The sequence below is a fragment of the Xenopus laevis genome, chromosome 8L (genome assembly GCF_017654675.1).
Source record: "Xenopus laevis strain J_2021 chromosome 8L, Xenopus_laevis_v10.1, whole genome shotgun sequence".
In the NCBI taxonomy this organism is placed as follows: domain Eukaryota; kingdom Metazoa; phylum Chordata; class Amphibia; order Anura; family Pipidae; genus Xenopus; species Xenopus laevis.
In genome coordinates, this window is record NC_054385.1 from 17,421,461 (window position 1) to 17,439,917 (window position 18,457).

The 18,457-nt window shown below is 41.1% G+C and overlaps 1 protein-coding gene across 5 annotated transcripts in view; it reads left to right on the plus strand.

The window, feature by feature from the left end:
* Positions 1-18,457, plus strand: part of nek6.L (NIMA-related kinase 6 L homeolog) — a 132,506-nt gene that overhangs the window by 98,998 nt on the left and 15,051 nt on the right. For all 5 annotated transcript variants that reach the window (XM_018228464.2, XM_041571846.1, NM_001097145.1 and 2 more), the window contains 4 exon segments: positions 2,202-2,312; positions 4,064-4,172; positions 9,496-9,603; positions 17,442-17,536. In XM_018228464.2, the coding sequence (XP_018083953.1) occupies positions 2,202-2,312; positions 4,064-4,172; positions 9,496-9,603; positions 17,442-17,536 (423 nt within the window).

Genomic DNA, 18,457 nt, shown 5'->3' on the forward strand with positions numbered 1-18,457 from the left:
TCAGATTACACATATTTCCAGTTTACTTGGCTCTGATATGAACAGTTGAATAGTCCGACCTTAATTGTTTTTGTACTATTTACATTTTAAAAAAATATTTGGGAATTTGTTTTACTATTCTGCAATGCCCTTTTAATTTTAAAATTGTGGCTGCTTTCTTTTATACCCAATAAAAGTTTCAGATGACCCAGCTAATTTAATTGCAACAACTTTGCAACAACCCTAATGCCTTTAATACACGGTTAGTATTTGTCTTACCCATCTGATTGTTAACTCTCATATTAAACCATTGAGATTTTGCCTTACTTTGCACTGCCTTCCTTTGTACATAGGTAACATGCACAGTATGTTGTATATTTGTACAATTTAAAGTCATTTCATTTATTAAATATACTTCTCTTTTTGTGGCATGCAGCATGAAATCCCAGTGAGCCCCAACACCTCCAGTCCATTGTGCAGCAATCGTGTACATGGTGGGCGGGGGTTTCACTAGGGAGGTTGGCATAGGTTGCAGTTGGGTTTGGGGTGATCAGCAGTGATGGGGCCCTAGAAGTCAGGTACTCCAGTGTGCCCAATGGTCTCCAGTCCGACTCTTGGAGTGGATAAAGGGATGGCGTGGGAAGTACAGTAATAAATGCATTAACAAATATGTTCACCAATATCTGAATGTTATGATTATAATAATGAATATGGGAAACCATATTATGTTGAAGACTGCATGAAATATATGCAAAAGTACAGTTTGAAAAGTAAACTTTATTGGGGCAAACCGAGTTTCTCAGGTACAACAACCCTGGATTTGCTATATTTGTTTGGGCAGTTCCTAGATGAACAGTCCAAGACCTGTAATGGACAAAATGATAAATTCTGCAATGTGCAAATTATTTTGCAAACGAAGACAATGCTTAATTCAGGGGTGTCCAACCCGCGGCCCAGGATGGATATGAATGCGGCCCTTCTTGAACTTCAGCCAATCCAGGAAATATCATGTTGCAATGTCACCCACAGAGCGCGTATGTACAGGGTCGCTAATTGTGTGCATGTGTGGTTTAAATTTTACATGGGATGTGCGGTGTGTGGCTTTCTAGAGCAGGAAAAGTGGTTAACAAGTGAGCGTTGGGTTACTTACAAAGGCAGGTAAGCATTGTTCAGCGGCATCGCGCGCTACGCTAGGGATATATGCAGCGCCTACATTTTTCAAGAATGAACACACTTGGGGGGTTATTTACTAAGCTGAAATTTTTTCACGAAATCTGACTTTTGAAAAAATCACAAATGTATCAGAATTTATTAAACCCAGAGGATGGAAAAGTCTGAATCAGAAAATCCGTCAGACCTGTTGAGGTTGCATATAAGTCAATGGGAGAAGTCCCAATGATTTTTTGATGTGCCCTGGGTTTCGTGCAATACCCCCAAAGTTTTCAGAGTTTTCGGATGAAAAATCTGAAAAAATCTTGAAAATCTGATTTTTTCCCACAAAGTAAAATTTCAGGAAAATATAATAATAAATAAGTGCAAAAAAACTGACTGGATTTGATTGAAGTTTGTAGCAGAAAATATTGAAATAAATTCGGACTTTTATAAATAACCCCCTAAGAGTAAAATTAGAACCAAATTATCTGATGAGCACCTTGAGAATTCACTGAGAATTGCAACTACTTCCATTGAAACAAGATATTGATACATTAGTTTTATGATACCGTCTTTCCTTTTACAATAAAATAAATCAAAAGCTAGCATTAGTGTTTGTGTGTATCTCGAGTGTGGCCCCAGAACATTTTTCTTCTTCCAATGTGGCCCAGGGAAGCCAAAAAGTTGGACACCCCTGGCTTAATTCGAAGGTTGTTGTCGTTCAGTGGGGTGAAGGTGTGGCCCCAAGTCTTGATGGGCCTTGTGTCTGGAGATCACTGTAGTGTAATCAAAGTACTAAGTGCTATATCATTTTATTTTGATGCCAGTTTAAAAACACTGGATGGTCCCAAGTTAGAGTACAACCTTGCTCCTCTGCGAATGAGTATTTTGATGCAAATTATGGCATACGTTTTCTTTAATTGTAGCTGAATATAAGAGGGGTCATTCTGACTGGTGTGGGAAGTTCTCGGCATATCAACTCTTCCACTAATCCAATCACGTGCTGTGGCCCTTGAAGACTATTGCTATAATGTGGGCTGTTTATAATTTTTTTTTAATTTTGTTGACAGCAACTGAACCACCCAAATGTAATCAAGTATTTGGATTCCTTTATTGAAGACAATGAGCTGAATATTGTTCTGGAGCTTGCGGATGCCGGAGACCTCTCTCAGATGATTAAAGTAAGGAGTAAGATGGAATAAGATGGGATATCTAATACAGGTATGGGACCTGTTATCCAGAATGTTCGGGACCTGGGGGTTTCCGGATAATGGATCTTTCTGTAATTTGGCTCTTCATGCCTTAAGTCTACTAGAAAATAATTAAAAAATTAAATAAACCCAATAGGCTGGTTTTGCTTCCAATAAGGATTAATTATATCTTAGTTGGGATCAAGTACAAGAGACTGTTTTATTATTACAGAGAAAAGGAAATTATTTTTAAAAATGTAGATTATTTGGATAAAATGGAGTCTATGGGAGACAGCCGTCATTCGGAGCTTTCTGGATATCAGGTTTCCAAATAAGGGATCGTATACCTATTACCTATTATAAGTAATTCTAAAAATAACCCAGGGAAATAACACAGAAACACAACTACTTAAGAGGCAGAATGAAAATGTTCTTTGTGTATCTATGGAGGTGGGAAATCATGCACTAACTTATTTTAGAAAGTTCTTTGGATGAAATGAGTGTAATTGGGAAACAATCCATTGTCCTATTAACTACTCTTAGTAAGTGTATCCACACACTAAGGGCTCTTACACACGGGCAGTTTTTCCTGCGCTCCCCTTTGTTGCGCTTTCTTCCATTAAGCCGCAGGGGGCCGTACTCATACAGACGCATGTAAGCGCCAAACGCAGGTGGGACACAGCATGTTGCATTTCACCTGCGTTGGGCGCATACATGCATCTGTGTAAGTACAGCCCCTTCACAATAATTGATTGTGTCTACTCCTGCGCTCCCCTATGGCTGAAGGGAAGAAAGTGCAACGCAGGGGAGCACAGGAATAACCGCCCGTGTGTAAGAGCCCTAACGGTTAATTTCCATTTTTCAGAGGGTCACAGCAGGCACTGGCAACTTGTTTGGAAATTTGTATTAAATGTAGAATTCCAGCAATAATCATTTTTTGATGTGTTGTTGTGGTACAGTGTGGAAAGTCTGCAGATGGAATAGACCTGAAATATAGTCCTGCTGCAAAATGAAAATTGACAATTGGTTGCTGTGGGTACCAATTTAGTAATTTAGTAAATGCATTTAAGTATGTTTGTAAAAGGTCAACATTTCCAAAAGTTATGAAGGCAAACAAACCTCTCACCAGTACAGCTCACTGCGGAATAAAAATTCCCTCCTAAGCGCAAAATTGCGATCTGCTAACTTACTGGATATATACTGCATAATTATCTTTTCCTATACTAGAGAGCATACTGCAAACAGTTAACTATGTTTTAACTCAACACTGAAATATTAAAATAAAAAAACAGGAGGACATCTCTAACTCTGCTCGAGGCTAAAGCTCCGTTTGTTCCAGGTTGTGGGTCTGAGGCGTTAAATATGTTGCGCAAGGTAATTAAGACAAGATGCTCATTAGACTCCACATGTACCTAGTTTTGTTACTCATATCGGAAAAGGGGAAGCTGAAGAAACCTGAGATTTAGTTCCTATGAGTAACTCTTATGGTGTGTAGTAAGTTAACCAGCCAGCTCTTGAGCTAATGGCAACAGTAGAGGGCTTGTAGATTATTATATGGGAGTGTTTACATTTACAAAAGTAGCATTACCCGCCTATGGGGCCTAATCATGTCCCCACAAATTCTTGATGAAAACTTGAGCAAAACAGGTTCGTTAGTTGCATGCTTTGTCTGTATTCTTCCTATTAACGTGAACTTGTGCCTGTATGGATCATTTGATCGCTCACTTCCATCTCTGTTCCAGTACTTTAAAAAGCAGAAGAGGTTAATCCCAGAGAGGACGGTGTGGAAATACTTTGTGCAGTTATGCAGTGCTGTGGAACACATGCATTCCCGTAGAATCATGCACAGAGGTAAGGCAACCTCCAAGAACCCAACATTCAGTCCCCACAGTTTTGTAGATGCTTAGTTAAAGGAGCATTAACCAACAGTAGTTTAACTAGGTGACTACAAAAATAACCTCCTACTGGCACCGTGTGCATGCTCTTAACTTCAGATTTGTAGTGTGCATGGTGACTCTACTGGGCTGCCCGACTGGGGAAGGGGACTTTGGGGAGGCAGTTGCTTGTGTGTAATATAAACATTACCATTGCAGCAGATTTAGATAAGATCAGAAATAAAACACCGGACTTTTAATGGGTGGAGGTCGGCCACAGCTTTATTGTTACACCGCACATAAGTTACCATAGATGCCAGCCCAGGCCTGGATTTGTGGCAAGGCCACAAAGGCCCGGGCCTAGGGTGGGAAGTTTTTAGGGGTTGCATACCGGCCAGCCGCAACCTAAAGAGCACCGGGGATGTGTACTCCTGTACGCATAATCCACAGTGCATGCACGTGCTTGCGTGTGCTGGGGGAGGGCGCTCACAAGGGCTTCGGTGGTAGGGCCTAGGGGCGCCCAAGCCCGAAATCCAGGCCTGTGCCAGCCACCGCAGCCTCCTTGAGCATGTAAAGAGAAACCTTATTGACCAGACCCAAAAACAATTACCCACCAGCAGCTGTGACAAAACACTTTTAATAGTACTACAGAAAACGCAATTTTGACATGGAAACAAGTCCCTTGATTTTTTTTTAGAACAAATTATAGTATATTATGACAATGCAATGGGTGAGGGGCAGGGGTTTGGGATGATCAGTTGCCATTATGGGAGACCAGACACTGCCAAGCCTGCACAGCACTCTAGGTGCCTGTAATGTTGCAAGAGATGGAGGGTAAGCGACTTTCCCTGTTATATCAGCCCTCCTTTAGTTCCCTTAACCAATCCTTCCCCACAATATAGCCAGTCCCAGAGTTCCCTACTTTCCTAGCACCTCGACAGTACTGGGCACCCTTTGTTAGCCACTTTGGTGCCATACAGCACACGCCCGTTGCTCCTTCAGTAGTTACCAGACTGAGACTGAGATTCAAAATAGACCCTGGCATTTGAAGTAGACAGACACCCAAACAGCCACCCACAGGCCCAGCGGCATAGGTGCCCCCTACACAAACAAATCTTGGGAGGGGTCTGGCACACATTCAGCAACCCTATACCCAGGGTCGGACTGGGCCGGCGGGGTGCCGGGAAAAAGCCCAGTGGGCCCCGGCTCTCGTGGACCCAGACTAGCTCCCTGCCCTTGCTGCCCCAATCTTGTCTCCGGCCACGGTCGCTTCAAAAACAGGTACATGCATGCACGCCGTCACTCCGGGGAGAGTGGGCATGATGAAGGTGGCTGCGGCCGGGGTCTGGAGCAGGATTTGCGGCAGGGTCAGGGCTCAGGGGCCCCTGAGACAGCAGCCCCATGGGCCCTGGGCCTCCATTCTGACCCTGCCTACAGTTCGTGTCCCTCAGCTCTCACAGGCTTTGGGGGTTGAGGAGGGGGAATCTCAACACAACTATAGAGGAAACAGACCCCACAGTCTTAGCCCTTCCACTCCTGTAAGCACAGGGTCTGCTTTCTCTATAGTTACACTTGTGCATAGGCCAAATAAATAGTGATTTGCTGTGTTCTCTGGAATCACATCTTGTACGCACACAAGCACACAGCAAGAACCAGTACAGAGCTTAATACAATTCCATAACACATAATACAAATCTCCATAACAATAACCCTTAACGTTTGTATCTTTATATATCAGATTATATATTTCAGGCGCAAGAACAATGAAGGAAAGCTCGATTTTCTTCTAAACGTGCATGAGGGTTAATCATGCCCATTGTTTCTGTTTGCACATTTTCCATAGAAGTAAAAGTCTTCAGGACATTACTTGTCTCACCCCAGTGGGTTAAAAAAAAAAACTCCTGTTTTCCATATATTTCTTTCCCCTGCAGCTTTTTTCCTCGCTGCTCATCCTGTTACCTCTGAACATTTTTTTTTTTCTGTTTTATCCGCCCTTTGAAGCCTCTGATGATTGCGCCTGATGAAACTGTCAGAGGATGATGTGTTTTTATTCTTTTCTAAAGTCTTTGCACATCACAGCTGTGAAGGGTGGAATACAAAGACATCGATCAGAGTTGGGATGCATGTAGCGTTTGGGGCGGTGGGACATGTAACTCCCTGGTAAAAGTTATCTGAAAACACAAGCTCTTCATATAGGTCCAACACTGCGTGAGAATAAGAGATTAGGACATCACAATGTCAGCGGACCTTAGTTCTCTCTGGAAAGCTGCATGATTAGATTTGTAGACCTCTATCTATATCATGTCCTGCAGATTTGCTGAACAGCACTATCCATTTGCACATATTTTTGTTTGCCCCTCACCAGGATATTTACTGGCATAACCTAGATGTACCTGCTTACACACTAAGCCATGGAAAGAAAGAACTTCAGACAAAAAATATTCTCTAATGTAGGATTTATTTCCCATGTATTTGCTGTTAGACATGCAGTCATGTTGGCACAGAATATTACATCTTGATGTATATGAATTTATACATGTAACTAGGGGTGCACAGGATCCATACAGGGCCAGAACTAGGGGTAGGCAGAAGAGGACCCTAGACATATACTGTAAGATGCGCCGAGAGATCGATGAGGTCTCTTACCTCCCAGCATTTCTCCTCGCAAGTCGGTGCACCGTGCCGCTGGCGTTTGATGCCGAGTGTCACTACGTCATCCTGGCATGACAATTTTGAATTTTTGGTGCCAAGATATCTTTAAAAGGCCAGTCCACCATTTTGCAAGTGCCCAAGCTGGCTTCCGTTTATCTGTTCCTGCTCAAGCATTATACTGACTTCTGATTTCCTGGTTTTCGACTTCTGTCTGACCATCGACTACGTTTTCTGCCGCCTGTCTTGAAATCTTCGCCTGAATTGACTACACCTTTTCTAATTCCTGCCGGTACATCGCTTATGGACTTCTTTTGCACTTCCTTGTTGGATTCCGCAGCAGAAAGCCCGGGGCCCCATAAGGGCGTCGGTGAACAACGGAACCCACAGGGTCCTCCTGTCCATTGCAGGTACTACCAATGAACAAGGTTCCTGATAACGTGACCGTTACATATACGCTGTGGTGGTGGCCATGATGATGGCAGTGGATGTTCTTTCCCTTTGGCCCAGCTTTGGCCACATGACTTTGAGGAAAACATTAACTTTGATTTGATTGAATCTAATTTTTTTAAACAAATCCGACCAAACTCCCATCCACAATTTTAACTCATTTATCATTAATTTTCCTCGAAGAAATCGGAGCGATAAATCTTTATGTCAAAAATCACTGTAAATCGTATGAACTGGCACTCCGAAAACTCTTATTGAGTTTTTGCTGCGAAAAATCTATTAAAAATCAGGGTGTTTTGGATTATCCAGCACAGATCACGATGTCAAAAAACATCAGGGACATCTGCCATTGATTTCTACATAACCTTGACAGGTTTGAGATTTATTGGTTTATTTTTAGATTCAGATTTTTTTAAGCAGAAAATTCGGGGTTTCTCCCTAAAACCTACAACCAGAAAAAATTGACGTTTAATATATGGGCCTCAAAGAGTTCAATCATGCACCTCTAAAGGGGTTGTTTACCTTTAAGTTAACTTGATATGTTATAGAATAGCCTATTCTGAGCAACTTTTCAGTTGGTCTTCTTTTTTTATATTATCCCAGTCTCTCATTCAAACCAGTGTCTGTTTGTTCAAACCAAAACCAAACCAGAGGACTGCTGCACAAAAGGCCACATAACTCAAAAACTACAAAAAATGAAGCTCAGTTGCAAATTGTCTCAGAAAAGAGCTATTAACGTTATATAAAATGGAATTTAAATATGACATACCCCTTTAAAGGGGTTGTTCACCTTTCAGTTAACTTTTCGTATGATGTAAAGCGTGATATTTTGTGACAATTTGCAATTGGTTTTCATTTTTTATTATTTGTGGTTTTAGAGTTATTTTTCTTTTTATTCACCAGCTCTTCAGTTGCATTTTAAGCAATCTGGTTGCTAGTGTCCAAATTACTCTAGCAACCATGCATTCATTTTTAATAAGAGACTGGCATATGAATAGGAGAGGAATTTGAAGCCTTACAGAGCATTTGGTTTTAGATGGGGTCAGTAACCCCATTGGAAAGCTGGAAAGAGTCAGAATGAAAAGGCAAATAATTATAAAACTAAAAAAAAAAATAATAAAAACTATAAAAAAAAATGAAGACCAATTGAAATGTTTCTTAGAATTTCTATAACACACTAAACGTTAACTTAAAGGTGAACCACCCCTTTAAGGGGCAAATTTATTTAAATTTGAGAATTGCAATTCTTCCATGATTCGAGAAAGATTTTTTTTTTGCAATTATAGTTTTATGAACTGAAATTTGGCAAAATTAAAGTTGGCAAATAAAACCTGGCAAGCTTTTATAAACATTAATGGAAGATGTACAGTCAGCACTTGAGCTATTTTGTTTTTAGAGTTTTTTAAGCAGTGAAATCATCGCAGTTGAGTTTTTTTTAATGCAACTTAACAAGAACGAGTTTTTCCAATTGAAAAAAAGTCAAAACTGAGTTTCGGCCAAAATTTGCATTAAAAAATGAATGCCTTCGGGGATTCTTCAAAAGATGTTAGGATTTGGCCAACGTCCTGAACCCTGGATTTGGTTCACCCTTACAAAGAACTGAGCACCACTCCATTGTTTCCATTAGCACAGCCCTGTCCAACTTCTGTGGTGCAGAGGGCCGGATTTTTTCCGGCCAACGTGGTGGAGGGCCGATAATGGAAGCCAGGGTTGGCCACGTCCCTTTTAAAACAACACCCACGTTACGACAAGAACTGTTAAGCCGATACCCACATTAATGGCGGTAGCAAAACAAATGGTTGGTGCTCACTGCAGGGATATCCTTCATATGTGAAAAAAGTTTGCCATAGTAATAACCTTAACGGTAGGACTACATGGACGTTTTCGGCGTGATCCGACGCGCTGAAACAAAACGCCGGCATCCTTCAACTGATACAAATGTAAATAATCAGAGAGCACACCCTCACCAGTTGTGGAGTAAGCACCAATCTTGGAATGGAGGGATAATGAACCTGCACTGAACTCCCAGAATTCCTCAGTAGTCATGCCATACACTGGGCATTCCAATGCTATGCTAAGGGATCTGTGCCAGTGGCTCCTGGGAGAACTTTGAGACTCGTTGGCAAGTCTTAGTTTCTGTTTAATTGGGTGGCATTAATGGACAAGAATTAATGGCTTGCTTCTGCTTTTTTTATCCACAGACATCAAGCCTGCTAACGTGTTTATCACAGCCACCGGGGTGGTGAAACTGGGAGACCTTGGGCTAGGGAGATTCTTCAGCTCCAAAACCACGGCGGCACATTCCTTGGGTAAGGGCCTTTTATATGTTACTGCCAAGTGTACAGTGGTATTTTTATTAGCAACTGTGGGCTACAGAAATCGGTAATACTTCTGGACTAAGATGATAACTGAGAAGGCAGTCGACAAACTGCTAAATAAATAAGGTAGATTTTTGTTTTTTATGCAATTACATGGGAGAAAAAAAATCTATTTGTACAGAAGATACAGCTGATATGTTGTGCCAGATTCAATAAATCCATACGCTTCGTTATCCATAGACAATATAGCAACGATAGCACTAGTATATTTTAGTGTAGGGAAATACAGACAGATCCATCATAATCATAATTATTCATTCAGGTTCTTCCCTCTGTGTATCGGTTCTTTCATGTTGAACGTTAGGGCTCACAAATAATATATGTATATTGAAATAAATAGCCGGTAATCCTCATATATATATATATATATATATATATATATATATATATATATATATATATATATATATATATATATATATATATATATATATATATTTAAAGAAATACCCTGTAATAATCCGTTGCTGATCTCTGCTCAGTATCTGTACTTTGATGCAGGGACAGATTTGTCCATTAAACAGAGAAAGTCTCTCTGGTGTTTCGGAATATTTATCAGAAAAATGGTTATTTAATGATTGGAGGAGCTTAAATATTAGGCATCATTTACCTTTCCTTGGGGTTTAAGTGATAGAATGCTAGGGGCACAAGAGGGAGCCCCTTAGTGCTCACTTAAAGGAGAACTAAAGCTTTACTAAAGAAGTAGCTAGAAATGTCATACATGATGTTTTGGGCTTCTGTACCAGCCCTTTAGCAGTAAAGATCTGTGTCTCCAAAGATGCCCCAGTAGCTCTCCATCTTCTTTTCTGCTGATTCACTGCACATGCTCTGTGCTGCTGTCACTTACTGAGCTTAGGGACTCACTCACAATATACAGTACACATAGAATAGAAATGTCACAATATAAGGCTGATTAGTAATTAATACAGATAATCACTACATGGCAGCACAGAAACAGTGCAATTAGCATTGGAATCAGCTTTAATAAGCATCAGTTTATATTACAGGACAACCTCATTTTCTGCTGGATAATTAGTGACGAGCCCTAAGTTTAGCTTCTCAACAGCTGCTCAGAGCCCACTGAGCATGTGAGTGTCACAGACACTTTCCAAGATGGTGACCCCCTGTGACAAGTTTGAAGTCCTGGATCATTGCTGCTATTGACAAGCTGAAACTGTAAGCTGGTGCAATAAGTTCAGTGCATAAAATATGGCATTTTTAACCATATTCAGTTTTAGGGTTTAGTTCTCCTTTAACAAGCACTTGTGCCCCACGAAATGCTGTATTAAAATTGGCACTTAGTGCAGAGAGCAGCATCAGGCCACACAGGCCAGCTCTGAATGATGCGCAAGTTAGTGGGCGGGGGAGCAAAACCCAACCCGCAACCAACACTAACCCTCTGCTCCTTCACCCGCACCCACCCTTAACTCAGTGCATTCCCCTCTTTATATACACGCACCCGCCCCAATATGATGTCACGAAAGGGGCGAGGCCTGCGCAAGAATAAAAACGAAGGCGCCCAGAGGCAAAAGTGGGGCAGAAGACCACCAGCTATAGCCTATATGTCTCCTAGCTCTCATCCATCAGCGCTATATTCGTCTTGGAAAAACAGAACACATTGTGCAAAATGCAAAAAATGGTCAAGTGTAGCCTTTGTTTTGCACTTTGCACATAGGGTTGTCATCTGTCAGGTATTTTACCGGCCTGGCCGGTAAAAATTATGGTTAATCCCAATGTTAGATATAATATATAGGAAAGCCGGTATTTTTTTCCAGAAAAGGTGGCAACCCTATTTGCACACGGCATTTTGTTTCCTAAATGATCAATAATTACTATAATGGCTGTATTAAAAAGGAAACTCACTTTTATAAATAATGAGTGCAAAACCTCCTTTTTTTCTCCTTTACAGTTTTTATAAAATGTAGGTTTATTTTCAGGTTCCTTCCTCTCAAATATGTGTTTGCAACGGTCTAAACTATTAATGTAATTCATTAGCTGGTTCATTCCTCAGCAGCACCAGGGAAATCCCTGCAGCCTAAATATGAATCGTAACAATCGCTCTGTTGCAGACTTTAGCAATTCTCTGGGCGCATGCTCAGTTGGGGGGGCCAAGCTGCAGAGAAGCGTATTAACTAATGTTATCAAATTGTAACCGCTTACCAAGGTAGCACTCTGGTGTAATGAGCTGTTACTGGGAAAAGGTTTAGAAAAACAGTAAAAAAAAACAACCTAGAAAACAGAGAGAAACTGAAAAGAATTTTATACATGGTGCAGTATTGGAAAATACGTTCTGAAATGTGGAAATGGCTCTTTAAATTCAAGTGCTAGTTTCTCTGACAAGTCCCTTAAACTGGGCATGTACAAAAAAGTGGACAGTTGGCCGTTCTCTATATAAATCACAATAAATAAAGTACATTTTGTTCAGTAGTTACACAATTATAGTCCACCAAGCCGTTTCCCCTCTGTCCAAAGTAGCTGACCCTCATCTGGCTGTGGCATATCATTGCCATGAAAGATGGGGTTCAGCACCGACAGTTGCTCCCCCAACTGGCACACATGGAGACATTAGTTGTCTGTGAAGATTTTTACAGATAAACGTTTCTTGCCAGTTTGTTATATGGATTTTTTTTAACCTTTTCCTCTCTAATGTAACTGTGATGCCCTCGATGTCTGAAACTACTGACCTTTTTATAAGTTTCTTGATACACAGAAATAGTACATCTAACAATACACACATGACCCCTGCACTGTGTAATTCCAGCTGGCTATACATAATACATACATATATATATATGCATGCCAGCACAGGCTTGGATGAGCAACTCGTTTGAAAAAGAAAGGCACATCATTCCCTATTAGGATCACGCCGGCTGGAATGAGCCCAAAATCTGATTTTGTCCACTTAATGACGAGATGCAGTGTGACAGCTTCACTTATTATATTAATGAGCAAGCATTGGGGTTCCACTAGCCACTGCAGACTATGCAAGGCAATGCAGGCAACACAGACAGAGTATAGGGGCGCAGAAAAGGTTAAGTAAAGATGCTCTAATGTGTGTCAATGAACTCTCGTTCTCTGCAAGGCATTATTGAAGGAAGCAGTTTATTTATGGGAAAGTATTGTCCTTTACTATTTGCATTCAGTCAGTGGTACCCAACTTTTTGTGCCCCAGGGACCTGTTCCAAGCAAGACAATTTTTCCAAGGCCTGGGGGGGGAGGGGTGTTGGGGGGTGTCACATAATAAGTTTTTTTTTCTCATTTTTGCTGAGCTCCTGTGATTGCCAAAAAAAAAAGCGCAAACAATATTATGATCATTTTGGCAATCAGTAGAAGGCTTCCTGGGCTTCGCACACTGGTCTGTCATGGTGACGGAGCTTCATGCGCATGACGCAGGTAATTGTCTTTGAAGCTGCGACCAGAGGCGGCCCAGTTCAGCGACCCCATTTGGCACAGCACGCGGCTCGGTGATCGGGGACCCCTGCTCTTAAGGTGGCTATACATAGAGAGATATCCACTCATTTGGCGAGCGGATCTTTTCCCTATATGCCCAACTTATCATGGGTGATATCTGGCTGATCCGATAGTGGGCCCTAGAGCCCAACAATCGGATCACAACAACAGGTATATGGGCAGTCGGATTGCAAGGCCACATCAACGAACAGATAGGGTCCGCGATCCAACAGTATTTTTACCCCTGCCCGATTAACATCTGCCCGACTCTCAGCCAGATATCGATCGGGGAAGCCCGTTGGAGGGCCCTAAACAAGGCCCGTGTATGGCCATCTTAAGTGAAACAGAGATAATCAGACTCTTATATTTAATGTGCTTCTTAAACCCCCCATATCTCTTTATTTTTAGATGAAGGCACATACTGGAAGTTGCTGTATTACTTTGTATGTATGAACTAAGATGGCAACCTGACGCCCAGTAGTTATACATATATCGTGCTGTTGCTGTGTAAAGGCGTGTGTCTGAAGTACTGCATGCACACGGAATGAGGAAAACTCTGTTCTGGTTTCCATGGCAACTTTCCAGAATGTGGTATTTGAACCTTTGTAGGGCCATGTGGTGTCAGCTCCATATAGGCTCATATGCACCGGAGCTACAATCCAGGCCAGCGCTGGATTCCATTGATTTGCTTTTGTGTGTAGCCCCCATCAGTGCATCGCGTACATACTAAACAAACATAGACTTCTTAGTGTTTAAATGAACACACACACTTGACATGCCTTTATGCTGCTTTCTGCATTTAGCTCCTGCTGTGTAATTCCATCTTTAACTTGGCCTCTTTAATTCTCTTCCCTCGGCACTCCCCCTCCTGCCTCGGACACTAAAATAATTTTTTCCCATTAATGGCAGGACATAACAGTTTTGATTTATTATTTTAAGTGACCCTTTTGTGGCTTTTAACCCAGGGCCAAAGATGATGGATTATGGTGAGGCATGGTGCGCCAACCAGTAGGAGTCTATGAAGAGTTGGCATCTTTTCTGTAATGAAAATGTATTGGAGGTTGAGATGATTAAAGGAGACAAATCCTCCGGAGAAATTAAATATACTCAGAGTGCTCTTCTGAGCAGAGGACATTAAGCATTTTATTAAGCTTTTTGGCAGTTTATGGTTGGACGTGGATCTGATACGTTCTATCGGTTACCTTGGAAAAAGTGCATTTCTGTAATGATCAACATCGGGCCCATTATGAATTCCGCCAGGACTTGATCTAAAGCAAAAAGGTTATTTACAGTGCTGCACTGTAGGGAAGCAGGTTCCTTCTCTCATGGTGCCACAATGCTGAGAGGGAAGAGCTAGTTATTGCATTACTTCTTTGAGTTTCATCCAGGGACTAGTCCAATGCCTTTTTTGTGTATGGAAGGAACTTTTTTTAAAAAATATGTGGTGATGGCTGAGCTGGAGATTAGGCAGATTCAACCTTTAGTGAGCTATGTGTCCTGGTGCTACTCGGAGCCAGAGCAGCAGGCAAGTGCTTAGGAATTGAGAACTAAGGAGCGCTCTCTTGTGCTCTTGCACTTGTGTCTAGGTCTGGATTGAGAATCAAAATAGGCCCTGACATTTCAGGTACACAGAGACCCACCAGCCCACTGTATAGTGGCTGTCTATGGCAACTAAAAGCAGCCCCTCTGGCATTTGCCAGAACCTACAGATAGCCAGTCAGCATCTGCTTGTGTCCCCCAGGGTCTTAAATGACCACTCAGGTGTCTTGTTCTACAAAAGCCAGTGGTTTGCTGAGAAAGCATATAATAGGATAAAGTAATAACTAGATAACTGGACCCCACAGCAAATTATTTTTCATGCCTCTAAAATTCCTAGATGTTGACCCGCTTTACCAATATTCAAGGGCCTCATAAGGCTCCTATACCCCTTGCAGCCGTCGGGTCTGCTTACCCTGTAGTTATGCCCCTGGTACTAACATTATACTGTATATAATGACTGTCTGTCTGTTTATGTTTCCTTCCAAAATCACAATATTGAGTACCTTTGTTTAAAACAAAAAAAAAATAATCAAATCTCTGTAAAACCACCTTTATTTCCGAATGTGTCACCTCATATCATATCATTGCATTTTTGTTCATCCCTAAGACCCAAGTCTCTTCACAGTTATTAGCTCTGCCGTTTCAAAGGAAAGGGAAAGTATGTTGTATTTTTCACCCTCGGCAAAGTGCTTTGTAGCTGCTAAGTACATTGCTGAGTGAGACAATGCATCTGTTTCTGGGGTCTGTCTGTCTGTGACTGAAATTCCTTTAGCCGATGATAAATCCACCTGCCTTACAAAGTAGCCGGCACAGACAGGGCACATGCAAGCTTCCCTTGGCAGGTCACAAGATACCTTCCTCTGAACGCTCAATGTCAGCTCTCAATATATACAATGATATCTCTATTAGATTATCACTCCGCAACATCACTCATCTTCTCTGTCTGGTCAAACCACTACTGTAACTTCTACAGGTTTTGCCCTTAGCTGAATTATGTGCCAATTATGGACAAAAAAGCCTGAACCTAGGGTAGCCACCTGGCCGGTATTTTACCAGCCTGGCCAGTACAAATGATGGTTGATCCCAATGTTATTAATAGAGGAAAAAAGATAAATATATAGAAAGGCCGGTATTTTTTTCCAGAAAAGGTGGCAACGCTAGCTGAACCCCACATTTGCCATCAAACTAGCAATGTCTTATTGGCTCATCTTTTTGGACATGTTAGTTTATATCATAATATCACCCATTCTGCCCCTTGTGTAGTGCAGTTGTAGAAACTAAACAGATGTTGCCCACTTATGGTACCTCTAGATTTTATTAAAACAGAGGCACAGCCGCAGTCTTGGTGCATTACATTTGGTGACAAATATAGTGGCAGGGACTGAAGGTGCCCACCAGACACTCGCCACTGTTTAAAAAGTTGGCAGCCAAGTGATGCCATTTAGATTAGGTTTTCAATGTTTTTCTTGGGTGGGGGCAAATTGAGTTGGAAATGTACCTTTGCTATCCAATAACTGGGTTATGTACATTGCTTTAACTGCTGTTGTAGGAGGAAATGGGGATAATGACCATTTTGGGGGGGGGCCTTGATAAAAAAAAGAGTCCCTGGTAGATATTGATTGTGTAGGTCAATCATTGTGTAGGTCAATCATGTTAACCAATCATGTTGTCTGTGGTCTTCAACTATCTCTTTTTTTTTTTTTCCTTCCTCTGGATCAACTGGCAGTTAGGCAGGTTAAAAAAAAGAGTCAAAAGGTTGAACTTGATGGCCGTGTGTCTTTTTTCAACCCAACTTACTATGTTACCAACTATGTAATATGGTCTGATTGTTGACCAGATAGTCAAAATGCTTAACAACCTTCACAAGATGATCTTTCTTTGTATGGCCAGCTGTGTTTTAGGTTACATGGGGAATCATTTACTAACAATAGCCACAGTTGTACCTGGGCAGTTACCATTGGCAACCAGTGAGTAATTCGCTTTGTGTAGCCACTAAAATATGACTAGTTGCTATAGGTTACTGGGCTAGATTTGGATCGGGGCTGCTTTGTTAAATCTAAACCTGTACACAAACGTCTTCTGTTCTGGGACTTGAAGTCCCTCTGCTTTCCAGAGAATCTATGCATCATCCATTAAGGAAAGCAGAGAGAGTTTAAGTCCCAGAATCCATCACTTCACAATGGAACAAGGCCAGGGAGGGGGTTACATGACTCTGTGAGCCTAAGGGTTATTGAGGAGTGGTTTGTACAAATCAGGGATAGACTATCAAGGTTTCCTTTCAATCTTTGGCATTAGACGTTTGTGTAAATATATATATATAATAAACAAAAGCCATGAATATCTTGTAAATTATATCCTTATAAACGGTGAGTTCTGATGTCATTTCTGTCACATGACAGAACTTGTGTATTATAATAAATAAAGTACCCCCAGTTGCAAAATATGAGGATGACCTGTATAAATGGTCATGAAACTCCTCGGTAACTTATAATATCCTTATAATTTACAAGAGGGGGTACTTTATTCACTATATATATATATATATATATGAAATATGTTTTCTAAGTAAGCACAGCTTGTTTGTGAAGATTCTCATTCATCCAGGACATGGTGTATCTATAGAAATAATTCTAGAGAAAGCCAGTTGGATGACTGGTGAATGTCTTCAGGGAAAAAAACACAGCAAGTCCAGCTGATTTGACTTATTTCTATAGATATACATGAGGTCATGTTGAAAAGGTGGGTGCATTAACTGAAGGATGTTCCTTTTCATATTGCAGTGGGAACACCATATTACATGTCCCCAGAAAGAATCCATGAAAATGGCTACAACTTCAAGTCAGATATCTGGTCCTTAGGGTGTCTGCTGTATGAAGTAAGTATTATCTCTTTCTCTCCAGATTGTAAACTTCTCCTTAATGAGTTGGTTATTGCACTTCAGACCCGTGGGTGCACCTCGCCCACAGTTCAGAGCAGGGATTCAAATGAGTTTGCTGAAAATCACCAAAATCCACTGACAGCAACTCAACATGCCTCCCTAGAGATCTGCGTGGAGCTGCATTGTGCTGCCCCCATGTGATCCCAAAACGCAATTGACCCATGATTCTAAGCTGACCCACGATATCACATAATATCACCAAGGTGATCCCCTTGACCTTCTCTGCTTCTCCCAAGAATCAAAAACTTTGGAAAAATGTGTTTGCTGCTGTCTTTGCTATCTATCTATCCATCCATCTATCCATCCATCCATCCATCCATCTTTATAAATATCTATCTTTATATCTATTCTGTCTTTATATCTATCTATCTCTCCCTATCTATCTATCTATCTATCTATCTATCTATCTATCTATCTATCTATCTATCTATCGTGATCCCCTTGACCTTCTCTGCTTCTCCCAAGAATCAAAAACTTTGGAAAAATGTGTTTGCTGCTGTCTTTGCTATCTATCTATCTATCTATCTATCTATCTATCTATCTATCTATCTATCTATCTATCTATCTATCTATCTATCTATCATCTCTCTCTCTCAAGATAGCTATATATATATAAGATGTTTCATTCCAGCATCTGGTTTTTCTAGTAAAGACATTCCCTATATAATGTGTGTGAGAGACAAAGTAAATCAATTGCAGCAGAACTACCTTTGACCTCTGGATATGCCGTCTCCCAAGAGTTTTGCGGTCTCATTTACTAACAAAGGAAGCTTTTGCATAACAAATAATCAGCAGGTCGTTTTGATCTGTGTTCTGCAGGTTGAGTAATGAAAGCAAACTTTTTATCCATAGCAATGG